General features: G+C 36.9%; 1 protein-coding gene across 1 annotated transcript in view; it reads right to left on the bottom strand.

The window, feature by feature from the left end:
* ABCA13 (ATP-binding cassette, sub-family A (ABC1), member 13) overlaps positions 1 to 27,912 on the bottom strand; it is a gene marked incomplete at both ends in the record, with an annotated part of 75,407 nt that overhangs the window by 25,931 nt on the left and 21,564 nt on the right. Inside the window, 15 exons of the mRNA XM_010296048.1 lie at positions 1,374 to 1,565; positions 4,101 to 4,222; positions 4,751 to 4,827; positions 6,003 to 6,175; positions 6,993 to 7,111; positions 9,104 to 9,210; positions 10,999 to 13,450; positions 13,850 to 15,708; positions 17,608 to 17,725; positions 19,304 to 19,443; positions 21,083 to 21,288; positions 21,685 to 21,861; positions 22,106 to 22,200; positions 26,110 to 26,237; positions 26,870 to 26,919. Coding sequence (XP_010294350.1) covers positions 1,374 to 1,565; positions 4,101 to 4,222; positions 4,751 to 4,827; positions 6,003 to 6,175; positions 6,993 to 7,111; positions 9,104 to 9,210; positions 10,999 to 13,450; positions 13,850 to 15,708; positions 17,608 to 17,725; positions 19,304 to 19,443; positions 21,083 to 21,288; positions 21,685 to 21,861; positions 22,106 to 22,200; positions 26,110 to 26,237; positions 26,870 to 26,919 — 6,015 coding nt within the window. The remainder of the gene's footprint in view (positions 1 to 1,373; positions 1,566 to 4,100; positions 4,223 to 4,750; positions 4,828 to 6,002; positions 6,176 to 6,992; positions 7,112 to 9,103; positions 9,211 to 10,998; positions 13,451 to 13,849; positions 15,709 to 17,607; positions 17,726 to 19,303; positions 19,444 to 21,082; positions 21,289 to 21,684; positions 21,862 to 22,105; positions 22,201 to 26,109; positions 26,238 to 26,869; positions 26,920 to 27,912) is intronic.

Below are 27,912 nucleotides of genomic sequence, written 5' to 3'. Positions count from 1 at the left end.
CTATTTCCTTTGCTTTTATAGGTTACTTAGATGATATAGTAATACAAACTGATTTATTGTTACCTGCCTATGCATGATAATAAAAACAATATAATCTCATTATATACTTTCAGCTGCTTCCTCTGATTATCTTTATTTTATCCACCTTTATTTGACTTCCTACTGTAATAACATCTGTGTTTAATTTTCTTCTCAGCCTTCACCTGCTTTTACACATTAAAAAAAAGTGAAAAAAACTTATTCAGTTGAAAAATAAGCAAAGCTTCCATAATAGTTTAGGATGAGCTGACAACATTTTTTGTTCTTTGCTAGGAATACATTATGCTTCAGTAGTGTTCAGCAGAAAAGCCTACCAGAATAAGCACTGTTTTTTTCCCCCCCTTTATGTTGACAGATAATTCAGAAAGTATAGATCTTTTCTTTTTCCACTGGTATCTTAACCTATTCTGGGAAATGCTCTCATTTTTAAGAGTGTGTGGCCAACCTGTTTAACTGCACATACAGCATCCAGAATATAACTGGGCATCTACAGCTTTATAACAAAACAATATTCCTCCCAATCTTATAACTATTTTTCAATTATTTGTACTTACAATTTTTTATGTTTTGTTAATCAATTACCCCAAAAGAACTGAAATAAACATCTACTATCAGAATCCCATCCAAAAATTTTGCTTTTTAAACCCACACTAGATTATCTACAGTTGTATAGATAATACAGTTTTGCTACAGACTTCTGCATCCCCTTCATTATAGTTTTGGCACTGTACCATTCCTGTCAAAGTTGTTTGATTTGGGTCATATAAAATATAGGAAGCTTGCCCTTATTGAGAAGTTAGTCCTGAGCTGGAAAAGCTCCTTACTGAAGGAGCCATCTGAATTGCCAACCTGATTTCTACAGCAAATAAAATGTATTCCAGAGTGCTATGAATTTTTCCTAGAAAATATTTTTTTATTTCTTGTTATGTGAGCTCCTATGCTTGTTTTAGTTCCAATCCTGCCAGATCAGTCTTCCACACTCAAAAATTAAGAAGAGATTAATTGCATGAACTGCAAACAGGTAAAGTTTAATAAAACTATGTCTTCAACCTCCTGTGTTTTCTCCAAAGCTTTCATAATTAATTCCTCAGCGGTGGTTTTCCTGAGAAAGCAAGAAATGGAATACAGCAGCTTCTACCAACCCCATTCTTCAACTGTTGTCCTTGCTTTACAGAACTAAATGAAGACAAAAAAAATGCTATATCCCTGGTGCTTGCTTCCACAGAGAATGAACATCTGAAGAAATAACAGAATTATGCATTTATCTACCTGCATGCTTTAGACCACCTTCAAAAGAAAAATATAGGAAGTAAACACTTTTTTTCACATCTTACCTTGTAAATGATATGACGTAAGTTCAAATTCTGTATAATCAGTACAAACATGGTATACAAGTCCAATGCTGGTAAAGAACATAATTCTTCGACTACCAGGGAAGTTTTAGTCTTTTCAGGTAGCTTTAGCAGCAGGCTAAGTACTTCTTCATCACATCTTCCAGTTAAAGCTACAAAGGCACTGTAAGAAAACTATCATAATGTATATGTGTTAAAAATTTTTCTCCCTGAAATGCAGCACCTTCTTTCATAGTCAATAAGGTGAGAATTTGCATCACAGTAACATGACAATTAGCAGTCATCAACAGACCTGAAATAACGAACTATACAGCTCTGTATCAGATTGGCATATTCTTACTTTATATTCTATGTCTATATAAAGAGATGAAATGTATTTCTTATAAAGATTTACTTTCATTTTTTAACAGATCATTCATTCTATGAGCATTCATACCATAAGCAAGCATATTTACAACGCTGAACACGCCCATTCTAACAGATATACACGTTTGTTGCAGAAACACTTAAAGATCAAAATCTGGATGTACAAATCACTAAAATCAAACAATACGGACCCTCCTTCTTTCAGAGGACACACAAATTTAACACTTAGGGATACCTATACAGCACAGTGTTCACTCTGAGCCAGCTCACATTTCTCAGTTCAACAGTCCTTGGTGGTGTTACTATTTAATAATGGATGAAGGGACAAATGCCTAAGCAGACCGTGGGTGAGACTACAATAAAAACTCCTTGGATAATGATGGTTTGTTTCTTCCTACAAAAATGTCACATCAAAAGACAAATGCTTGCATCCCAGATATCTCAGGAGTTCTTAGTTACCCTTTCTCCTGAAAGGCCTGAAAGAAAGCAAATGGCAGCAAGTCCAGAAAAATTACAAGTTCAGAGCCTGTAGGAACCAAAGTGCAGTACTCAGGGCTCCATTGTTCTCCTTAGGACAGAACCTGCCTGTACTGCCTCCACTGAATGCATCCGTAGCTAGTTACAGTACCCAATGAGGGAGAGGATCCCCAAGAAAATCAAATTAGGAGCCAAAGTTGGTCAAGGTATGCAATTTAACTCTTCAATTCCTATGAACATTTTAACTTCCAATTTAATAATTAGAGTTCTAGATTTTTATTCTAGAACAGAATTTTGCCTTTGTGATTCCAAAAGATTTCCTATGTATTTAAATATTCAGGTTTTTTGTGCATGGACAAGGAACAGAATATGAAGATAAATATAATTCTGCTAGCAGCATAAAAGGATAGTGATTTGGATTTCTGGTTGTGGAGGAAAATTGACTCTGTAATACAATTTGAAATTTATTTCCTCATGCCCCACATGAATATCACCATTCCAGTCCAGTTTTAACCATTCAGCTCATTTGGCAATGAGCATGGCCAGAGCATAACACTGTGGTAGAAATTAAGGGTAAGTGCAACAAAAACTCAAAGGCTTACTCTTACCATTGCAGAGGCAAGCACAGTAGTAGTAGTATGCAATCACAGAAACAGAGGACTGCAGTGGGCCTGCAGCTATCATTAGGGTTATCAGACAGTGGCTATATATACCATAAACATAGTGGGCATGCCTAATTATAGCTTTAAAAAGTACTTGTGCATCTTGCCTAATCAGTGAGAGACACAGGCTTTAATGCTCCAGTTGGACTGGGAGGGGATTTAAGCATTTAAACAAAAAATTCTGTATAGATAGGCAAATGTAAGATGTGTACATATACATAAACTCTACATAGGACTTTGGCAAAAAATAAGGATAGAAAGAAATTTGAAAATTCAGTCAGTTAGCATTATTATTCCAAAAGATCAAAGGTGCACCGAATGCCATTTAACCTAATCGATTCCAGATTACTTCTCTCATTACCATTTACTGGTATCAAAATAACAATCTAACAATAAAAGCAGTCACAGTGCCAAAGAAGAAAAAGAACAAATCATCTATAAAGTAGTTATGATGGTCTGAACTGCGATTTTAAAAGCCAGGCTTTTCATGAACAAAACGTGCAACTGTTTCTGCAAGTGGAGCATCAGTGACACCCAGTGGCTGCTTGTTTGACCCGGTTAGTGTATATCAAATATACCCCCAACCCTTTCCAGTCATACAAACATTAACAGGAGAGAGAACCTGTAAGTTAGGTGGCATTTTTTGTGATTTCTACTGATCACTGGGATCACAGGAAACAGCAGCAATAACACACACAGTCCTTCACTCAGAAAACTTACACGATCCACCCTTTAGACAATACTCAAGAGACAACACATGACTAAAGTGGAGGTAAGGCAAGATATTGGTAAGATAATGTAAGAACAGTGAGGAGCACACAAAGGAATAATAAAAATAAAAAAATCAGACAACTCGGTACTGCAAGGATCAAAAGAAAGGGAAGAAATTATTTCTCCAGAAACCCTCACCGTTTTTACAGTACCAAAATAGCAAAGCTCAAATTCTGTGTCAGCTCAAGGGGGTAAAACACTGCTGAAAGTAATGAAACAGTGCCATTTAGGCCAGAAGACTAGTGATAATATAAATTGATCTCGTGATGCTTCACATTATTATTTTGAAGTCCTCAATCTCACAAATACTCCACATAGAAGTGACAAGTGAAAAAATAAGATTCCACAAAAACAAGGTGGCTTGTTTTGTTTCTGTTGGCACATCAGGCTAGAGGTTGGCCCATTAATTTAACACCTCTTTTCAATCTTTTACCTTTGAATAGGAGATACTGGCTTCCAAGATGGCATTGATAGTTTCTTCAGAAATATTGACAGAAGAACCAATGTCCAGCCTCAGCCGAGTAAGATTCTGCACACACTCTTTGACTTTCACACCTGGAAAAGAAGAAAAATAGTGCCAACACTATTGATCTGCTTAATTAAATTGCCCACAGTCTGTATCGTTTTCATTGGATTTATTCTGAGGGGTGACAAAGGACACAAAAACTTCATGTCATGTAATTGACTTTACTTCAAATGCAAAGGGCACTCTCCTGGCAGACTGAAGGGCTTGTACAACTATTTGCATTATCCTATAAGAGCATAGGTTATCCCACATCCCTGTATTATGAGAACATCTGAAATTAGTGAAGCAGCCTTTAGTCCTTTAAAATTTTCTTCTTCTACTAACTTAAGTTCCCTCTTCTTTCTAACAAATCCCTGCATCTCATTGGACAGGCTCTGACTATGCTGTCCTGTGCCAACATGCATTTATGTGCACATGTGTACAATGAAAATATACTGCATTCAATCGGTAGTCTCTAAGTAATATCCCTTTAAAGTTTGAAGAACAATGGAAAAATTATTGTTCTATAAAATTATGCAGCAGTGGCTTGTAAAAAAGTGAATAAAACTGGAACCCACCATTCAAAAGATTAAAATTGCTGAGAAAAGCTGCCGTTGGATTTTCTGACAACTGTAGCTCCAAATTTTCAGCCATCCTGAAATGACAGCCTTAGTTTCACAAGTTATCAGAATCAGGTCATTGACATTACAACATACAAAGTCTAACATGAATAGTGGAACAGCCACTAAATGAGGCAAAAGGGTCACATTATGCTCTGTGCATACACTGTGCATGCAGTAAGCAGCTCTACAGACCTTCTCATGCTGGACTTACATGCTGCAGGGATCATAACATTTCATGCCTAAATCAGACTGCAAATGTGGAGATCTTCCCATGATAGCTAAGTGCTCTAGCAAACAGTAGCTTCCGGAGAACCACAGGTCTAGCAATGTCTTACTTCCATGTTTCTTTCACAACATGCATTTTTAAAACCTAGAGATACCACACACTGCAGTTCAAGATTAATAAAGTCTACTTAATTGTAATTTAAGTAACAAAGAGTATACACATGTCAGATATTATTTACCGTTCAAAAACTGGACATAAGTCTATGGTCCATAGACCACCAGCGTGTAAGTTCAAGTTCTTCTGTTTTATTACTATAATTCGCAGAGACCATTCAAGCCCCTTATTAAAACAACCCAACAGTCAAATCAGTAGAGCAACACTTATAACAAGGACCGCTTCTAACTGACAGCAACTTTTAAATACTCTGTAGCAGCAATTTTACTCATTTATTTAAAACCTACTATTTTGCCCTCAAAAGAATAGCAAATATCTGAAATTATTTGGAGTTCAAGCCTGTCAGTTTACAAACACCATCCTTCCTGTGTTTCTGGCTGTTTGAACTGCTGAACTGATCTGAATGTTTAATGTTTTGCAAAAGATATCCAGCTGCTGAGAGGACAAGGCCCTAGCAAAACAGCTTTAAATAAAAAATTAAGATATCAAAATTTTGACTTAACTGACATCATGGAAAACTGAAAATTTTCTCAGTTGCGATTCAACGCATTCTCCTTGTGGAGCAGCAAGATCTGCTGCAAGTACTCAGCAAAAGTGTGAGAGCTTTTAGAAGTATCCAGAATTTTGCTAAATTACTTAAATAATTTGTGCATTGTATCCACTCAATTTTCAGCTAAATGAAGAAAGTTTTAAAAAAACTTTAAATAGCAATTCTCCTGTAACTACATAATTTAGAACACAAACATATGCACAAAATAGCATCTCTAACAAGTACTCTTTGGGGTACCAAAATGTAAAAGGCTTTACTTTTGCAGTCGTCTCTGTATGTTCCCCAATGTTAGTTGACATTCACAGCTGCCATTGCTGGTATTCCGCAAGGCTGTTGGAAAGCTCTCCAAAGTACTAGAAAGTTTTTGGTTTATATATGCCATACTCTCACAATCCCCCTTGTTGAAAGCAGACCACATTCTTTCAATATCCTGCAAAACACAGTGATCATACAGTTAACAAATTCATGAGATGATGTTATTGCTTGATGTAGCAGGTCTTGGCAACTCGATGATGCATATTTTTAAATTAGAACATGGGCAAGGTAATACTCTTTTACTCATTGTATTTGTAATTGAAACTGGGTGAGAAGTTTTCAAGAACAAAAGAATTTCCAAAAATTTGAGTTTTGGAAACAACAAAAAATATTTATGAATTTAACCTAGCCTATCAAGGAGATTCATCCATTAACAGAAACATCAACACTTCAATTTGAAATTTAATTGCAGCATGAAATGAGCTTTTCTTTTTTTTTTATTTTAGGCTGACCAATTTTATCTTTTTCCCAAAAAAATGTTCTAAACAACATCATTTTCCATTCAGAAAACCCAAATATCTAGATATCCGTATCCATAGTTTTTCTTGCATTATGCTTTGTATAGTATTCACTTTTATCTCTCTCCTGAATATTCACATTTCTGATTTTGCAAGGTTTTTTTAATATTTTCAGAAGTAGGTCAACAGAATGGTGGTGACTACAGAAATGCATTTGTTCCTCAAAAGTCTACTTTGAGATATGAATGATGCCTCTGACATCTGTTTACTTAAAACACTGCCATTCATATCAGCAAAATGTCCAGGTAGACAAACTAGCAGAGCTATTTAACTAGCTGTAAACCTCAGCTTTGTATAGCCATTGTGGGGGCTCATCATTCAGACAGCAGGAAAAAAAAAGACGACATTCCCATTAGTTTCTAAAGTTTAATACATGTTGCAAAGAACACTTGTAGGTGTGGAAACCACTCAAACCTGATAATGAACTTGAAGCAGAGTGATTCCTTCAATGACAGAGAGGAATAAGTAACTCATTAGTCCATCTTTACACTTTGTAACAACACAGAAAACATTGCCAATGACAACTGGTTCTTCTGTAAGAGAAAATGCCCAGGCTTAATCAGTTAAAAAAAATAAATAAATTACTGTAATCAGATTAAAAGTTAACCAAATAATAAGGGACAGAACAGTTTTTAAAAGCAAAGAAAGTCTGATGCATTAAGGCACTGAGATATATTTCTGACTAAATTTATTTATCATTGCAGAGAGCATAAAAGGCTAGTTTGATTGAATTTCCATTACTCTTCTCCATTACACTTTCCTGATGAATAATAAAAACAGCAATACGTGCTACAGAACCAGATAAGAAAATTTCATTTTTGCTCTTTGTGGGCAAGAAGCATAACTCTGAGAAGCTGTGCATATTAACCACATCTACCTCTTCCTTGGGCAGGCTCCCCTGATCCTATTTCCCTGTGGAAACATCAGGCTGTTACTAACCCTCCAGTGAGTAGTAACTTTCAAACTTTAGCTGCAAGGGGAGGGAAACAGCATTACTTAGATATTTTGCATATCTGGGGATAAAGAATCCGTATAGGGGATATTTATCACCTGATCACACATGGAGGAAGTTTCTAGCCAAGCTTGCAGCCCCCACGTACTGGGAAAAAAGCTCCATTCCCCTGCCTGTAGTGAGTTTGTACATGGGATAGCAGGGAAGGAGTTTGGCTTGACAACTGAACCCTGGTTTATGGAATGATCAACTTTTCTCCCCCCACCCCACCCATATTTTTTTCCTTATGTTTGCTTCATAAGTCAAGAAGGAAGAATAATAAACATTCATCGGTGCTTCTATAACAAGCAAACCTTGATCTTGTTCACAGAAGTGATAGTTTGCATTACTGAGTTGCATAGTAAGTTAAGCAGGTTTCATCTTTTCTCATTAGGTTTCATAATGTTTTCTGGGTCAAATGAAACATTATGAAACATCCCTATGAGCAGAGCATTGAAATAACAATGACAAAAATTTAGTTCATTAATCTCAGTTTACTCCATAAACAGACTGATCTTCCGAGGTCAAATACAGATTCCAGGTACCTGGTACACGTTTTCAGTATCACTTATTCTGAGCTCAACATTGCTACTGTTTTACTCTTTGGGAACTGCGTCAGTCACAGAAGAGTGAAGATAGCCAGAACTGGGTTGTAATCACATCTTATGTCTTGTTTGGAAACGAAGTTAGCATAAGGCATTTCTGATCTCATCCCTTGCTCTAGAATGACAGGTTAATGCTTACTAATTGCTCTTTGAAAGCAGTTCTGGGCATAGTTGGGTTAAAATATGAATTTTGAAAAGTAAAGGTTTTGGTTTTCCCAAAGAAAACATAATATGAAATTATACCCTTAGGTCAATACAGAGCCTTTCTTAAAGTGCTCATCTTGGGGGCCTATATGCAAGGAATAAGACAAGCCTAATACATTAAAAATTGAATAATTTGTTGAAGTTGTTCAGCTACAGTTAGCCAGTGCACTGGCTCAACACAGACAGAAATAGGAGGTGCCACTTCCTTTATATACTTGCCCCATTTTTGCTTTCTGTCAGCTATATGCTGCCTTGTGGCAACTCCAGCTCATTAAAAAAAAACCTCTGTGACTTGATTCGGTTCATTAGCCTGGCAGAAAAATATCCAGTAAAAAAGGTAGACAAAACCCAAATGTGTGTAGAGTCTTCTGCTGGGCTTGTGAGTCAAATCAAAAACAGAAGAGGTCCTGGTGTGTCAGAGTAAGCCCAGAAGGAAGGGAAAGAGCAGATGGCTAAAAATGAGAGAAGAGGAGCTGCAAGACCTCCTGCTTCCACTGAGATTTTGAATTAACACGACCACTCTGGAAAGAAATAATCTCTTTATGTGATCTGCATCATAATTTTTCCTGTGCCTCTGCTGGTTTAGTTTCCAGGCATCAGTATGCTTGCCTTGCTTGACATCACACAGGTAAGCTTATTTTTACAAAATTTGCTTAGAGTAAAGCCTTAATATTATAGTACTAACACATATGGTGACCCATTCAGTTGCTGTTGTGGTAACCAACCTGAAAAAATTTTAAGAACATTCAAAATAGTAAACTGCAACTTCTGCAATAGTAGGACACTATCGGGGTATAAATGTTTCTGAAGAATCTTGCAGATTTCAGATGCTCTGCAGAAAGATTAATAAGAAAGCATTATTTTTATAACACGGGTACCACAGAAAAATTTTCAACAAGTGCCTATGTACAGTTGCAATTTTCAATGGATCATATAAGCATTTCAGTATTAACAGTTATTACATTTGTCTGAACTATTTCAACATCAGAACGTAATACTTCTGGGGTGGGGGGGTAGAGGGTAGGGGGAAGGGAAGTTTTCATCAAGGTAATAAGTCATCAGCTTTCTTCAGACCTTGTGAGTGCTAAAAATTACCTAACTACCTTAGCAAAATAAACAAAATCATAACGTCTTCATACTGAAAGCCTACAGCATATACTGGCTTGATATCAAAAAGCAGAATACTCAAAATCTCTGATAATTAGCATTCAGGGAAAATAGACCGCTTCTCATAGAACCATAGAATCTTTGGGTTGGAAGGGATCTTTAAAGGTTACCTATTCCAACCCCCCTGCAATGAGCACAGACATCTTCAACTAGACCAGGTTGCTCAGAGCCCCGTCCAACCTGACCTGGAATGTTTCCAGGGATGGGGCAGCTACCGCCTCTCTGGGCAACCTGTGCCAGGGTTTTGCCACCCTCAGTGGGAAAAATTTCTTCCTTATACTTAGTCTGAATCTACCCTCTTTTAGTTTAAAACCATTAGCCCTTGCCATATTGTAACAAGCCCTGTTAAAAAGCCTGTCCCCATCTTTCTTATAAGCCCCCTTCTAAGTACTGGAAGGCTGCAATAAGGTCTCCTCGGAGCCTTCTCTTCCCCAGGCTGAACAACCCCAACTCTCTCAGCCTGTCCTCATAGAAGAGCTGTTCCATCCTTCTGATCATTTTGGTGGCCCCCTTTTCTAGTATTTGCTTTTGATTTAACATATTTGGCTAATACCTGGCCCTGCTGACCAATGGTTTCACACAGTTGCATAAAATTAATCATAAAGGTTTAAATACCACATCAGAGGCATGCATCAGCTTCAGTATGCTGTTTCTCAGCTGGTCTATGCCAGTAGGATCAGTAGCTCCACCAGCAAGACACTCTAGAGCAGTTTGGAGCAATAATCTTCTGAGATTCATTCAGTGAGTATTACTTAAATGCAGCAACTCCAGTCCAGCGGTACTTCTATTAAATTAGTTGTCAGTAAACATACTCCTGAAGCAGAGTTTCCTCTGCTGCTGGATTACATTTGATTTGAGTAATCTGGCAAAAATGATCTTGGGCTCAAGATTCCTTCAGAAACTGCATTTGTTAAACTGAACAACTTAGCACTATAACCATAGACTCCAAAGGGTCATCTTGTTTGCAGAAGTCAACAGCAAATTTAAGTTGAAGACTTTTCAAATACAGTATCTTTACATTTGGAAAGAAAAATAAAGAAAAAACACCACTACACCACAAAACATTAGTCCCAAGCATTCCTTAATACTTAGCTCCATAACCAAACTGACTGTTGTCCCCCAGTAACTATGGGTTTAATGTTCAGAACTGCAAGGATTTTAAAACACTAATATCTTGAAATAGTTGGTTCTATCATAATTCCAAACAAACCACCTCAAGTATCGATACAGATTACTAAACACACCCATAACCTGTTCCACACAATATAATGTGGTACCAAATATGGGTGGTCTGAACAACATAAGTTGATACAAAATATTGTTTTACTCAAAGGCACAAACCCAAAATGAAACAGTAATTAACTTAATAAAAGTTTTGATTGAGCTATTTACAAAGACAGACACCTTTTGTTGTTGTCAGCACTGTCAAAATAAGTACATAGAAAACACTCACCTCATTTCTGCCATTATATCCTTATGCAAATCCTTTGGTAAAGTTATTTTGTTCCTGTCATGTTCTGTAGTAGACTGAAATATCATTTGCAAGATCTCTTGCATGATCTCCAGAGTTCTGTTTTGGGACTGAGTAGAAACTTCTCTGTATAGTACGTTATCAAAAAATGAGTCAATGAAATTGACTATCTGAAGCTCAATATTGTTGATATGCAGAGCTTCTTCTATAACATCATGATCAGCAATTGCATGAAGGAGACTGTTTAGCAAAACTGAATTAGCGGTATGAGTATTATTCAATTTTTCTCTCCCAAGATGACCATCAACAAACAACATACCAGTGTTGTCTTCCTTAGACTTCTTTTGGAATAGTTCCAGAAAGCCAATAATGTCTTTGACAACCAGCAGTAGGTCATTTGAAGAATTTTCATTAGTCATAAGGAGAATTAGAGCATGCATTATTTTAGTATAATTTTTATTGTTACACTTGCATAGAAAGCTGTTCACAATCTCTTGTATGTCTTCAAAATTTCTTAACATAGCTTCTACAGATGATGCATTAAACTGCTGTATTAAAATATCATGAGCCATTGAAGAGGACTGTCCAGTGGCTAACCTCAGTAATTGAAACTCTTGGTCTATCACCACAAGTAAGTGTCTAACATTAAAATTCACCAGTAAATCTTCTATGCTTGTAACTATAGGAAACAAGAAGTTCTCAAAGTTATCAGATATATTACTGTTTCCATTTAAAGCTGATAATATCATAAACATTGAATATGTCTGGTTTCCAACAGAAGACAGCGTCATTAAAGGCTGAATTACAGAAAGAAAAGAAAGGACAGCTTCTGTATCCAGGACCCCAGAAATTTCACTGGTCATATTCTTAACATGAGTAAGAACAGTCTTTATAAGGGATGTTCTTGAATGTCTGTTCCAACTTAGACCACCATAAAGATCATCCAGTTGTTCAAGAACATCTTTTGCCATCTCCATTTCTCCCACTGGCATACCTCCCAGTGTTTCTACAATTTGTAAAGCCACTTTTCTCTTTGGTGTGGAGGAACAATTGATTGAGTATGTATTATTCACCTGCAGTGGCACAGCATAGAGGGATAGCTCATTCCAAAAATCTAGCAGCTCTTTGAGAACTGAACCATTCACATGATGGAGCTCAGAAAACTTCAAAAGAATAGAGTTCCATTCTCTGATCTGATGGAAAAAGCAAGTCAGATTGCGAGCGATATCCATCTGAAAGTGTTCCATACCGCATGAGGAACTGTCCTCCAGAGTGATGAGTTTCAGCTCCTTAATGACTTCAATGACTGCATTGTAATTAAGAGTAGAATTGCTATACATAAAGTCACAAGGTTTAAAAGTGGGATCACTCTGAGGTGCTGCTGTTGTGAGAGTCCAGCAGAACGCTGTAGAAAAACAAATTGAGGCCTCTGCAGGTTCGTCAGACGTATCTGTCAACATCTCCAATAACATTAGAAGACTTTCTACTTGATTGGAGAACTCCTCTTCAGTAAACATTGGCATTTTTGCTTCCTGAGTCAATATGAAAGTATATACTTCACTTAGTGCTTCTGTGATGTTTCCATGAGCTAATCTTTCTGAAAGGCTGATGACATCAAGGAGGAGGTGGAACATCTCTTCTACATCATAGAGTTCATTGTGTTCAAAGAGTCTTGTTATTTGCCACAACCCAGTCAGGTTCCGTTTACACGAATTGTTCTCAAATGCATTCCACCAGTCAGTTAACATTTCTAACTCAGAGTTATCAATACACAAAGGTTTGATATTTTTAAAGAAATTATCTAGGCTCCTCTGGACTTGTTTGAATTGACTTATCAAGAACTCAACATCCATGTTCCTCATATTTTGCACCAAGTCTACCGTATGCTTTAGAAACTCTTTATCATCTCTTAATGGAAAGCCAATAAAACTAGAAGACTTAAAATTTTCATGTACCTTCCTTACCAGTTCAATATTCAGAGCTGCTGTTTCTATCAGTTTCTGGAGAAATGTTTTGTGTTCACCCTGCAAGTTTGGGTCAAGTTTGCTAATCACATATTGAAAGAATTCTATCAGCAAACTGGTATTTTTCCCATGCAAGAAATGTTCAATCTCAATGTCCAAATGAGAGGAGCTGTTTTCTTGGATTTCAAAAGTTTTATTCTTCAGAAAAGTTTGAATTTCTGCCAAAAGTTCTACTGATGAAAGCTGAACATGACGAAAAGGATTAAGGAACATCCTGAAAGTCCTGTTAAATCCATGGATTGACTGACTAAAATGGGTCTTATTTGAGGTATACCATGAGTCCCCCACTAAATCATTGACAGCCATTTGCATTTGCCCTCCAGAGTTATTTAAAAGTGTAAAAATAAAGTCAAGAACCCTAATGTCATCTTTTACATAAAATTCAGGGAGAATAAATTTTAAAGTTTTTGCTATAATATTGAAATAAACATTTACACAAATCACATCAGAACCAGTTAGGGAACATTCAGGGAGTATCAAATTAAAAATCAAATTAACAAAGTCCATCACGTTCATTAGCTTAGCATCTGTCTCAATGTTTCCCAGAGATTCCAGTAGAAATAAAACATGTTTTGCATTTTCAAGGTGGGAAGGTGACTTGTATTTTTCACTGAGATTACTTAATCCACGTATCCATCTGTTACAATCCTCTGCTTCCTCCACTGTACTATAAAAGTTTAGAAAGGAATTAAGATGAGATGAAAAATGTGTTTGTGAATGGCTTATGTCTTTCAGAGTATTGTCCAAAATTAGTTTGGTAATATTCTGGAAAATGCTGATACAAAGCATATATTTGTCTTGAGGTACACCTTTGAAGAAAGCAGTTGTGTCTTTTATCTTAGTGAGAATAATTCCAAGTTCCTTTTGGGAGAGCTTGAGAATAGCAGAAAGGGAATTTCCAATGGAAAATACACCAGCACCCCTATCTTCTCCCTCGGATCTTCCCGAGATGAATGTATCAAGCCAAGAATTCAAAAACTCTCCATTAACAACGTTCAGTATAGATTTCTGTAATTCAGTTATCATGACTCCTATCATTTCTAAAACGTTTTCTAAACTGTTACCTTTAAGCAAGCTTGTGACATCAACTGCATTGTTAAATACAGTTTGAAGATTAGCAAGGAAAGCTTCAAAATCTTTCCAGTCGCTTAAATCACCACCTCCTTCAAATATGATTATCAATAGTTTCATTGCTGCTGTTGTAGCTTCAACAATAACCATAGCTGTATTATTGCACAGTTCGTCATGAGTTGTATTTAAAAGACTTTCAGAGAGATTTGTCAAACCATTTCTTAGACAGATGAAAAAGGTTGAATTCAAATTTAAGATTTTGGATGCTTCTTCAAAAATCTCTGTCCAGGTTTGAAGCCATGTAAAAGTGCAGCGCAAAGCATAAGGCACACTTACCTTATCTCCCAAATTTGTTATATTAGACAGAATACTGTCCAATGGAAGCAGAAGTAAGCTGTAAACCTCTGCTGAATGATCTACAGAAGTAACATTTGATAGATAAAAATCAATGCACCCATTATTTACCAGGCATTCTGGGGAGATATCAAGGAACTGTTCCAAATAACAAAAGGCAGCTGTTGGGAACTCTTCACCTATAAGCAAAGTTTTAAGACTGCTCAGAGTGCTATAGATAACTTGCATCTCTTTTTTTCCTTTCTGTGCAAGAGACTTGGCCTGAAACTCTGTGTAATTGTAAATGATCAGTAACTTTTCACAGAGAGACTTACTGCTGAAGTTCCAGAGAAGATCAAAAGTTTCAGACAGAAAATCAAAAGCTCGATCACTATCTTGGAAATCGTGCCATACTTGAAAAGATGAAATATCTTCTGAAGTCTCATAAAGAAATGTTAACAGAGTGCTATTGCTCTCAATATTTAAGACCAGATCATCATACTGATACAGAGAGAAAAGTATTGGAACAAGTGAGACTGCACTAGTACTGATTAATTTTTGGATGTTCTTGAAGAAATGATGCACTATTTCTCCTAATTCTTGTACTTTATATATAAAAGTTGCATTTGAGAGTAATAAAGAGGCATTACTCACTCCATGAATTGTGCTGAAAGACACATTGACATGATCATCAGTCAATGATTTGACATCATAGAGATTCCTTAAGAAGTTTTCACTTAAGTGTTTTAGGTGGTTCAAAGCAGCAATATTTAACTCTGGCCAATCAGTCAGGATATTTTGGAGCAACAGCATACTTCTATTATGGATTTTATTTTCTGTAATGGAAAATATAATTCTATATAAGGTCTTCAATATCACCTCCTCTTCCACTTGACTCAAATGAGAGAGCCTAGAATCAAGTTCATAAAACACAATATTCACTATATGCCAGAAAAGTTCTGTCTTCTCTTTTGTCCAGAATCTCTGAAGAGGCTGGAAATTCTTTTGTAGATCATTATGGAGTTCAGAAACTGCAAGTGAGAAATTAGTAGCAGATTCCTTTGCCTCAGCAATTTTTTTTATCCATATAATTGTATTATTCAAGACATTTTCAATTAAAGACTGGTTTGAAGAAGCCGAGAAATCAAGCATTATGATTTCTTCTATGACTTCTACAAGATGAAAAAGATGATCCATTTCCTTTTCACCAGAAGTCCTTAAGTTTTCTTCTCTCTTCAAAAACTCTTTGAAAGGTGTCAAAATCCTGAAAAATTAAGCATGAGTTTTTTCTTGTTAGTTACCTAGCAGGCAGACAAGAATTGGTTAAATACATTTTTTATAATTTATATAAGTTATTAAAGTTATAATTTATAACTCAAAGTTCAAATATCATTTAAATAGCAGTCACAAATTAATCACCACAAAACCTGAAGTGGCACAAATGACAATCATTTTGGTTTTCAAAAATGCAACAAAACTTACTGAAAATTCACAGCCAAATTCAAATCAAAACGTGAATGTAGGCAGCTAGGTTAAAGAAGTGTGCATTTATCAGTAATTATAATCAAGTTTGTAAGCCATGAAGAGTCAGACACCTTTAAGCATCACATTTTCAGCTGATGAAAAGAGCAAAGCTTTTATGCTCCACTGACTAATTATTTTATAGAAAGGAACTTATCAATCAAATCAATAAAACCCTCTAATTTTCATGAATTCTGAAGAATTTTTTTTGTTTTACCATAATTATTGAAAGCCAAAACATTCCAGTTGACTGACCGATAGCTGAGCACTGTTATTTTAATATCTAGGAAAAAAACTCAAAACATGAAATCACACTGAAACTTGGAACGCTCCAATTGATGATTCCATTGTGTCAATAGTATTTATCAAAAGAAATAATGTTAATAGCTCTGTAATACTGATCAAGATTGAGGTGCATAGAGAAAGGAGCATTCCAATGCAAATGTCTCAAAAGTTGAAAATACCTTCTCCTTAAATATGTTTTCTTTTAGTAGTTAAAATGCAGAACACCATACACCATTGAGAAGCTTTGTGAGGTAATTTCTGTGTCAATTACTGGAATGGCTTCTACAGGAGAGAAACCAAGATGTCAAACATTTTTTAAAAACATTCCCCTCAGAATCTTTTTCCTAGACCTATTCAAGTCAAAGAAATACTGCTGCATGTATAGCAAAGAAAACCCTAACAAGTCAGGTGATTTTTTTAGTACTACTGTGTAGAGAAAATAGCATTTAAGACCAAATCCAAATCCTTGCCTTCGAAAATGTGTCTGCATTGATCTTTGTAACAACGTTGGGAAAGAGCACAAAAGAACAGTGAATATTTAAAATATCAATTCGCATTCTACTCCTTAACTTCCATATTTTGTTACTGTAGATATCAAGAATACCTAAGATTTTGAAAACCCAACCTAGTTCTTTGCTTCTAAAGCCCATTTGAATCAAGCTGCTAAAGCCTGTGTCAAGTTCTGCTTGAATGAAAAGCATGACATGACCTGTCTAACAGTGGAGGAAATATTCAAGTTGTGCCATTTATAAACTTTTGATTCTTTATCTTCCACTGCATTGATAGTGGTTATATAAGTACATAAAGTTCAAAGTTCAGAAATGTAATTTATACAGTATATTATCTATATTATTATATTTATCTATTAACAGCTGTGATCACCAGCATAGCATGGAAAATAGTTAATAGCACTTAGCAGCAGAGGCAGCACTCCGCAATTAGTCCAAAGTTGTTCCAGGAGGGATACTTTTTCTTTGTTTAAAGAGAGCAATGATTAAAGGGCTACTGTTTCATACAGACATTAGCCGGGCTATAATGCAAGTAACTTAGTGATAAGAAGCCCTTGTAGCAATACATTGGAACCATCAGGAGTCCACCACTTTGGATACTACTGGTAAGACACCAGAGATGGAGAGGTCTGTTTTAATGCTTTTGAACAAGAGCCACAAAGATGTAACTTCCTTTGTAAGATTCTGTTTCTTCCCTGTAATACTGAAAAATACCAGTCATTTGGCAAAAAGAGGCAAAGTAATTACGTTCAAAAGTCAAAAAAACAAAAGTCCAAAGTGGAGGTGGGGTAAAGGATTTCTGAAAAATGATTAAAACAAAGAAATTACATTGACTAGTTCAACCTTACCGTGCCCAGGAAATATGTGAGGAATAATTTGGTAAGTCTTTCAGAAATGCCAAATAAAGACCTAGGATGGTCTCCAAACTGAGTTTTTGTCTAGAACATAGAGATGATTCTAGTCCATCTGCAGAGAAGATAAAAATTTCAACATCAACAGATCAAAAAAAGTTTTTATGAACACATCTATGAACAACTTGATCAACTCCCACTGAAACAACCTGAGTAAGTCCTACCAGATTTAGTAAGACTTGAATGTGTGTAGAAAGAGAAATACATTACATACATTTTAAAAGAAGTAAATATGCAGTTTTTGTTAGTGTTTGATGTTAGTTCTACTAAATGATTTAAAGGAATGAAATGCAGAATCAATAAATATCAGCTTTGTATAAGGCACACCTGTACTTGTCTTATAGAAGTCCTTACCGAAAAATTCAAATACAATTCCTTACAGAAAAAAAAAAACAGAAGTTACCTTTTGAATTCTACATGAACTGCAGATCTAGTTGACATGAACTGCAGATCTAGTTGAACTAAGATTAGGTTTATTATACCAGACTGCACCTAGTGCTATACTCAGCACTGAAATGAACTTTAAATTTTATTTTTCCTTGGAATTTCAGTAAAGAAAAGCAGTTCTGTGACCTTCACTATTACTGTCCAGATAACTGAAATATCTGGAACTGTAATAGATTACAAAACCTGGACAATCAATTCACATTTGAACAGTTCATTTCACTAACAAGTTCTTAAATTTAAAAAATACTGCTTATTTTTGCATAGGTTCCATAGCTGCCTACATATTGATGAGATATTCAATACATTTCTGATTAGCTCTACAGAGAGTAGAGGGGAAAAAAAAGTGCATGCAGAAAAACAGATCTTTAGCAAGAACAAGATCTTTCAAATCCCAAGAATTAGCTTTAAAAAAAAAAGCCCAAAACACCAGTAACTTAAATCCTTCATAAGCTGGAAATATAAGTGGTCAAAAAATGGAAGAATTAGGAGCATGGTGAGAGTACTTAAAGGAAATACAGGTGACATTGGGCAAGGTAATTTTTTAGACCTGTTTGGAGCAGACACCTTGTGCCCTGCTTTATAGCTCCACTAAAATATTGAGAAGAGTAACACAAATATTTAATGAGAAAGAATTCTGAAATAGAATTCTCCCATTCCTTAACACAAATCTCAGATGTTTCAAAGTTTTCCCCAAATAATGAAAAACTAGTGTATTCCAAGAAAGCTAACAGAAGATGGATGAGGATATCTGGAATATCACAGGACACCTGGAATGAAGGAAATCAAGCATGAAGTCCTTGCCTGATATGAAACAAGCCTCAACTGGGTGACCAGCTAGTCTGATCTCCCATTTATATCCTGGACTTAAGAAGCCTTCCTGACAGAATACTGTTGCAAAAGTAGAGACAACCAGGTCAACCAGCTGGCGTTTTCCCAATAGAAATGGATGATCCAAAAATTTTCCAGATGGCAATAAAATCACAGCTATTTACCAGAGTCAGGCTCTGTATAAGTTTTCCTTGCTAATGATTCTCTCAGCTGGTGAAATCTAAGTTTGATGAAAACTGAAACAGGCTTACAAATCTAAAAATCATCACTTTTTCCCTTTCTGAGGAATGCTGTACTCTAAAACAGACAGGGAACCACCAGAAAGCCTGTGCTGTGCAGTAGCTTTCTGCTCTCTCACCTGACTGACCTCCCGTGGAGCCTGCTTCCTCATCCATGTATTGAGCTACATGACATATCCAACTGACAAAAGTTGTTAAATCCTTCCAGTATGGGTTTCCCTCAAAAGCAAACAAAATTTCTTCAAGTGTATTATTAATTCTAAAATGACACAGAAAACAAGGTTACCGTGATTAAACCAGTGATTTCTTTCAAAGTCAAATTACCTTGCGAACACATGTCGTTTCTCTGCAAATCTCTAGCTAAATTCTATTGCTACTTTATGTGTACAGACAGTTCTATTGACTTAGGGAAAACTGAGGCAAGGCAGGCTAATAGCAGACCCTTTGCTAAAGAAATCGGCGGCATAGCTATTACATCACTCTAAGCAAAGCTAAACTTTACTACACAGGTTTGGGCCGGGGTGAGGGGGATCTAAAAAGCCTTTCAAGAAACCCCAGACAAAATGCTCTGGTTCAAAAAGTAGTATTTTGAAATTGAAAACAATTATCGAGTAATGCTTCATCTTGTCCTCAAATACACCTTTGCATTAAAAGTTTTTTTAAAAAATCATTGCTTTGTCCCTGAAAAAAAAATAAACAATCAAATGAAACAACAACAAAACAGCTTGCATAAAAACAGTGCTGAGCTTTTCTTGCTCTTCAATATTACTTAAACACATGCCTCTATTCCCAGGGGCTGTTTAGCACACTCGGTGTTTTTTCATGCTCAAAAAAGGAAATGTAAGACTAGTCCACGTGATGATTTCATAGTCATTTAGAAACATGGAGGGAGGGAAGGCAATCAGCCATTGACCAACAGCAAAAACGACAGGAAAGATGACAAATTTTTTAATGTCTAAGATATTATTAATAATCTGTGGATATAATACCATCTGCCAATGTGGCTTGTGGAATTTTTGACTTGATTCTTGAATGCTTAGAGCTAATAATTTTGCTGCTTTAATAGCAAAATCTTCTGTCAAGTTTCTCATACGCATAAGTAATGTAGATAGTGGTCTTCTACACATTTAAATTTCTGATCTAGGACATCTGTCCAGTATACATGTAACTTCACATTAAATGCATTATGTTCATGCTTCACATTGCCAAGAAAGAGTAATAAAATCCTATCCTATTTTAAAGCACTTTATTGATATAGGAATTTGTCTCTAATATACTCTGATTTAATACCATTAAAACTTGAAATCAGTAGAATTACTGAGTCATTGCAAATGATAACCAACTTGATAAAAAGATAAATGGATTTTCTGCCAAAATAGAGGATGGGTAACCACTTGATGTGTTCAGGAAGCAACTTGAGGCTGCAATACTTCTCCTACTGCACTTTAACTACCTTCTGTTTAATGTTTTCCTGCATATCCCAGGAGTCTTTCATATCCAAGTTTCCAAGCATCCTGAGCAGCACAGTACCAGAGAGGAATGTATCAGGAAGCAGGCTGAGAAGTAGCAGAAAATGCTTGGATGTAAGAATATAAAAAGCGAGAATACGCTTTTAGAGTCCTAGATCCCTGCCTATCCTATATCCAACCCTATCCCCCCAAATACTACTACTAATAATAATTTAAAAAAAAGAAAAATCATCCTCTACCTTCCTGCTTGTGCTTATAGAAAATTGTTAATACTGGGTGGTAATCAAAAGCAAAAAACAGGGTTTTAATCTTTTTATCTATTCAGTTACCTTACAATAAAAAGGTATTATAAGGTCATAATACCTTACTCTAGGCTGGTAGAGGATCACTCAGGATCTTTATGTTTTAAAAGGTATACAAGATACATACAGTGAGAAGAGCAGCTGTTCCTGACAAGAGCTGAAATGGACATCCTCCTCAGATGGTGTTTCTGTGCTCAGCAATTGATTAATTTCACAGTAATAAGCATAATTTTTGGTTAGCTGCTCTTCTATTTCTTGCCATCCCAAATAATCATCCATTATTGAATCTGGAAGGCTCTGTTGTCCCTGAGTTACCTTCTGCAGAAGCCAAACCTTTCACAGTAAAGAAAACAAAATTTGAAACAAGTAAAAGGGAAACTCACCTTAGACTTTGGCCCTGCTTCTTAGATTTGTAATATTGATGATATTGAAATCCAACATAATATGGATTAAATTAGTAGTCTTTCAAACCTTCTCAATTTTTCCTAGAAGCCACCGCTACTTAGCATGTCTAAAATGTCACATCCACTCAAGAGACTCCACAGTACCATTTGTGCCTAATCCCCGAGCACATTTTAATTAGTTTAAATAATCAGTTACCCATCCACTTTATTAATAGAAAACTCTAGGTAGTAAGATACAACCCCTTCTAATTTATTTCATTTTGTAATAGTAATATAAGTAAGGCATTGCAAACTTTAAACATGAAAAAAATTCAGAAATACTTACAGATTCCCTTAGTGACTGGACCTGGTTACTTAGCTTGAAGGTCACCTCTGAGCCATTGCCAGAGCACATGTATATTGCTAAAATGTCAATGTCATCTGAGCCCTGTGGAAGTCTCAGGGTCTTCTCAAATGTTTTAAGCACATCATGGCATATATAGGAAGCATTGCTCATCAACATCTAAAATTTTATTAATATACTGTCACCTTAAAAATGAACTCAGGGTAAAGGAACAGATTTAATTCACAATCCATATTAATTCTCACAATGAAATGCCAAAAGACAGAAAAGTACAAAGTAAAGTTGTACCAAAATGCTGCTGAAAAAAAGTGAAATACTCTACTTAACAAGTACTTTTTATCCCCCAAAATAAGCCTCTGCAGCTTTACACAAATAAATATACAAACATTAAATAATAACATACCTTTTTTAGCTCCACAAACAGCTTTCTGATGTCTAGATGAATGAATCCATCTCTTTGGGCAAAGGGAATCAGTTTTTCCAGGCTAAGTAAAGCTTCTGTAAGACATTTCCCCCACACATCCCCATAAAGAAAATAGTTAACCTACAGAGTAATTCAGGGATTGTACAGAAGGAAGCATACTTCTGGGAAAGAAAATTGCGCATAATATGGTTTAAAAATACAGAAGTTAGAGGCATAAAGGCTCCACTTTGGTTTAGATGACATCCCTGCCCAAGCGCTCCATCATTTTGCACAAAATACGTACACGGTTGCACTCTGCACTTCTGAGGAGCAAAGACCGCTCCCCGCCTGCACTACCACTGAAAAAGGCTCATCCAGACACGGCAGAAAGAGGAGGCCACTCTTCTTACAGCAGCAAAAGCATGACTCTATCCCCTTTCACAGTTACGTCGGAGAAGCTCCAAAGACTTCAGTGAGCTTTCATGATCTTCAGGAAAGGAAAATGAGGTCATGTGTGGGCTTCTAGCTATGAATGCTGTAAATAAACCTGGACTCTTTCCATAGGTAACTATTGATTTAGCAGCAAATTCTTCTGAAATATGGAAAGGTGGCCTAATTCTTTAAGCTCCCAAGAAAAACTAATCTCTCCCTTCTCAAATAAAAGACAGCTACAGAAAAGGTCAGCAGGTCATGTTAGGGAACTGCCAAATCCAGTCACCCTGCAGAGGTGAGGCTGTCATAGCTCCATGTCCCCAGGCCCAACCAGCAGCAAGGCTGGCCAGGTGGGCACACCAGCTAACACGTACACAGTAAATGCACATGGCCGACCACCCAGATCAATGCAGACCAACACAAGGCACTCACGCACACACAAACAGCACCTACGGCCTTAGCCTGTCACCTCCCTGGTTGGTCAGGATGAAGGTCCGTTAGAGGGGAAAAACAAAAAGATATATATACATACACACACACAGTGTGCAGATATATATATATACACACACACACAGTATGGATCCACCCTAGCAGCTGGGCTTGGACACCCAGCCTGCCCAGCAGCTGTCCCTGGACCCCAGTCTCCCTTCCCAGTTGCTGGCACCTGGGCATATGAGCCCTCAAGGCTGCAGCCCTGCCCCAGCTTCTGGTACAGCTGCGTTTGCTCACAGAGCAGGTCCCTGCAATAGCTGCTCTTGTACAGTCAGTCCATCTAGCAGCTGGTCCCAGTCCCTCAGCTCTCCCCAGCTGCCTCGCACTTCGGAGGTACACAAACAGGTGTCTCGGTCAACCCCGAGACCCCATGGTCTCTCTGGTGTTGGCCTGGACCTCCTGGTTCCTCCAATAAGTGATGACTCCTCACTGTCAGAGAAGTGCACACCTTCCCAGCTCCCAGGCCACTGCACCCACCCTTCAGCTACCCCAGCCTGATACTCACTGGCAATCACACACCAATATGCTCACCCTCACTCATTCTAAGTTTCTGGCACCAAGGACACACAGGTTCCACCCCATTTGCTGGAACTTCATTTCACTCCCTCCAGTCCTCCCAGTTGTTGCTATGGGCCCCTGTATGTCCCGTGGCCTGACCTCAGTTGCTGCACACAGACCCCCATGCGCACACTTGCACACAGAATAGAGAGTCCTAACCCAGGAAAAGAGCTAGAAATGGAGTTTAGAGAAAAGGCAGGACAGCCTGCAATGGCCAGGTGCAGGGCACGGCCAGGCAGGCATATTGATCAAGCAGCCCGTTTAAATGCAAGCAGCCCCTTTCATCGCCTTATTTTTATTTTCCCATACTTGTTCCTCTACAAACCACCTAGGTCATTTCCTCTCCCCACCTTTGGTTCCTCTTCCAAACCTCCCATACTAAGTCTTGTGCAATCCCAAAAAGCTCTTTCCCTGCTTCCTGTAATGAGTCCCATACCCCTCGGCAGTAATCCCCTTAGTCTGTAAGATGATCCAGCCTTGCAGGATCCAGGACAGGGTACCATTTGGGTTCTCCCACCTGCCACTGTTCCTTTATACTCTTTTTGTGTGAATGGAGATGAGCATTTTACCACATAAGCTGACAGGGCAGGTGTCCAGCTGTAGTCTATATAACTACATAATCTACTATATACTATATACTACTATAATCAGTATAACTCCACCATCATGAAGGAAGGTGTACTGATACACAGTATATAGGTAAAATTGTGTAGCATGCTTCACATCAAACCATCCTAAAAAGGACACTGCAGAAACTATCCCAAAGTTTCAGAGGTGTCTTGCAGGTTTGGGTGTACATGTAAATCAGGATTGGGTAATACGACTAACAGTACTGATTCCATGGGACCATGTGCTATAAAACAAGACCCACAAGAAAATTACACCTTTTGGTCCAAAGACCTTATCAACCCAGAAGATAAACAATCAGCAAACTCAATATGAAATGTCTTAAAGTGAGCCTTTGGAAAATTATGTTGAAAGAGTATTTGTTTTCTCATGAGATCTGCTCCCTGCTGTGCCCGCAGTCCTTGTTCATTTTTAGAGGCTAAAACAGATTTTATAGTTTAGTTTAGTTAGCTGATACAGCTAAAGGGTATGTTGGATTTTTTTTGTATTAACAAGAGAACTGCTCGCTAAATTCCCAGCCTAATCAGCTATAAAGCCATGAAAGGCAATAAGCATGCATGTGTCATACAACATGACCCAAGGAAAGTGGGCTTCGCTGTTATCACTGATGCTGTGATGTGACCTGCACAACCTTTTCTCCTACTGATGATTCACAGTACTAAAATACACAAAACTTGTGACAGAGTGTGTTAATTTCCAACAGTGATCTGCAAACAAGAGGTTTTTAGTTGTAATGTGAAGACATCTGAGCTAGAAATCAAGGACAAAATTGCACAATTTCAGTAGCATCTTGGACAAAATTTGTACTTTTACTATATTGTTTATTCTTTACTGTAAAGTCATATGCAAATATCAAGTATTTTAAGACTATCAATGTCCCCAAAAGGACCAAAGTGTTTTTCACATACTTAATTACAACTAATACAAATGTTCTTTCTATATATACACCCACATTATAGTATTCCAGGTCTCCACTAAAAGGTTTCACAGAAAGGTATCTTGTCCCTTTTCCTTTTTTTTTTTAATCCAGATCTGTGTGGACCTTATAGTATGATTATGTTGCCAATCAACGCCTGGGTATCGTGGTGCTGAGCATCACACAATCTGAGTCCTAACAGGCCGTACAATACTATAAATGTATTCCAAATCTGAAAGTCACAATTGCTGAACTTAAACATATTACAAAAGCTTCATGAGAACTAGTTCATCTCATTCAGTCAAACTGCTGAAAACAGATCCAGTTCCCCAGCTTCTTGTAAAACACACTTCCACTTGCCCTGAGTTCTTCAATACTGTCCCCTCTCTTCCGGGAATGGCATCTTGCACTTCCTTCACCATCAGCCTAGATTTGTGCCCAAAAGCATAGGCCCCAGATAAAGAAACACCCTGCCTCTGTGCTTCAATACCTCAGTCAAATCCTTACTTAAAGACATCAGAAAATCCCTATGTCCAACTCAGTGCTTTGCTTCACTTGCAATGACCAACCAGAAAAGTCAAGCTGCATCTAAATCTAAGCCCAAGACTTCTTGTTCACACATAGGTGACTGATGGTGTTAGAAACTACTCAGCAGTTGATAATTTTAATTTTTGCTAAGCAGGCTCTTTCCTGAGTTAGATCTTTAAACAACAGCCACAGTATCATACAACATCATATAAGATGCTTAAGGAAATTTTTTATTCCCGATACAGGAAGTGAAAACAGGCATTATGTTATGTTCTGTCATCAGGAAGGGAAACAAAATTTTTAGGAATTCAAAATCTACTGTAAATATCTAAGTGTGACATGTATTACAGAGCCCAGATGCCTTCCTAGAGGTAGAACGTTATCCATTTCCCATGTTATTTTGTGGAAGTCATTTGGGTGCTAGTAATGAGTAACCACCATGCACCTTTACCTTCAGTGAAGTATAAATACTGTGCTATTACGTTCCTTATAGCTCCATCTACCAGAAGCAACCTCTTCGTAACAGGCCACTGCGGTACATCCTGAAGTACAGACTGCATTCTCTCCAGATGCAGGATTCTGCAATCAAAAGAGGTAGAGCATAAAAACATTGTGTACTAAAACCAAAAAGGTAAACTTGCTGAAAAATTATGGGATTTTTTGTTGTTATTGTTGTGTAGTCACTATAACATCTACTTTGTAGTTTCTTACAACGGCAGCAGTGTAGCAGTTTCCTTTTATCAAAACAGAATCAGATTCTAAAATGTACTACTAAATTATTGAATATTTTGACTGCAGTATCTCCCTTAACATTAGATAATGGATCGTATATTTTCAGATTTATGCTCAGATGTTGATTTGTACCTTCTCCAATGGAGGACAGTTTTTTATATGAACAAGTAGAGCTATTACAAGCAATGCCAAATTGAGGTCAACATTATAACTGTCAGAAGCAATGCAAGTCTTCATCAGCTCCTGTGCTCTGCCATAGATTTTTCATGAGGCTCTGCCAACTCTGACAAACATTAACCCCCTAAGTCTACAACTTTTGAGTCCTGTGTAAAACCTTCTTTTTGGAAGGTTTTTATAACAAGTCCTTTTTTTTAAAAATAGATAGGAAAACAAAGTTCTTAAACCACTTTATTTTGCATAAATCACCCAGAACAATTGTCTTGATTTTATTTGAAAATATATGCTGTGAATCAGAATACCCGAAATTAAAAACACAGTCAATCTTTACAAGCTTGTTGTTGCACTTGTCCTGAAATGGGAATTGAAGGCATTTCCAAACTTCCTACAGAATAGTTTTCTACTAGATTAGTGACCAACTGCTAGAAGAATAACTCTGCTGTACAGCAAGATTTGGACTGCTTCAACAAAACAAATCATGCTGAATAAGTACAGAACTTATAGCCATATCTTCATATGAGCTGCTTACATTTGCATTAAGTGATAGCCAAACAGGGAACTTGAAACTCTAAGAGAAGTTCAAAAATATTAAAAGAAATCTTAGCCTCAGAGTGTCCTAGATAAGGCTGGAAACTACATTATATATATATATAATGCATAGGATTACATTGTAATTCTGTTCTCCATAGTAAGCTTCTGTTCCAAGATCTCCTGCACAAACTAACATAAGTATAACTCCTACAACAAAAATCTGAATGATTTCAGATGCACTGGACTTGCTGTACATGAGTAGATTGATCCTATAGCATGCATTCATGAGAAGAATTACTGAGTCACAGGAACTATTTGTGGGAATTAGACTTTGTTTGCAGAACAAGAATTCAGATCCTAGTTCAAAATGCTTAATTATACACAGCTGCTGATTCCTATGAGTCCTGATCATGTACTCAGGTCCTCTGTTGAACCTGTAAGTAGCTATACTCTAAATCAGAGATTTAATTTATTTTTCAGAAAGTGTATGCATCAGCACAATTATTTGACTGTATATGAGGTTTTGAATTAGAGAATAAAAAATAAAAACACAACACAGACAAAAATCAGATATTAATTAAATGTAATGTGAAAATAAATATTCAAGTTGATCTGGACCTTATAAGACAAGTTGCAGAAAGATAAGTATAACTTACAGATCATGAGGTGCCGTATATCCCTCTGAAAAGTACGCATCTGATTTCTCATTCCACTGATGGATCAGGGTATTTATCTCTGAAAAAAGTTTCCTGGCTTCCCTGTCATCTAGAAACTGAGACATTAAATCAGCTACGATTCTTTCAAGTTCCAAAAG

The sequence above is a fragment of the Phaethon lepturus genome, unplaced genomic scaffold, assembly GCF_000687285.1.
Source record: "Phaethon lepturus isolate BGI_N335 unplaced genomic scaffold, ASM68728v1 scaffold30601, whole genome shotgun sequence".
Taxonomy (NCBI): Eukaryota; Metazoa; Chordata; class Aves; order Phaethontiformes; family Phaethontidae; genus Phaethon; species Phaethon lepturus.
The sequence above is the reverse complement of the archived record's forward strand: the minus strand, read 5'-3'. Positions and strand labels throughout refer to the sequence as shown.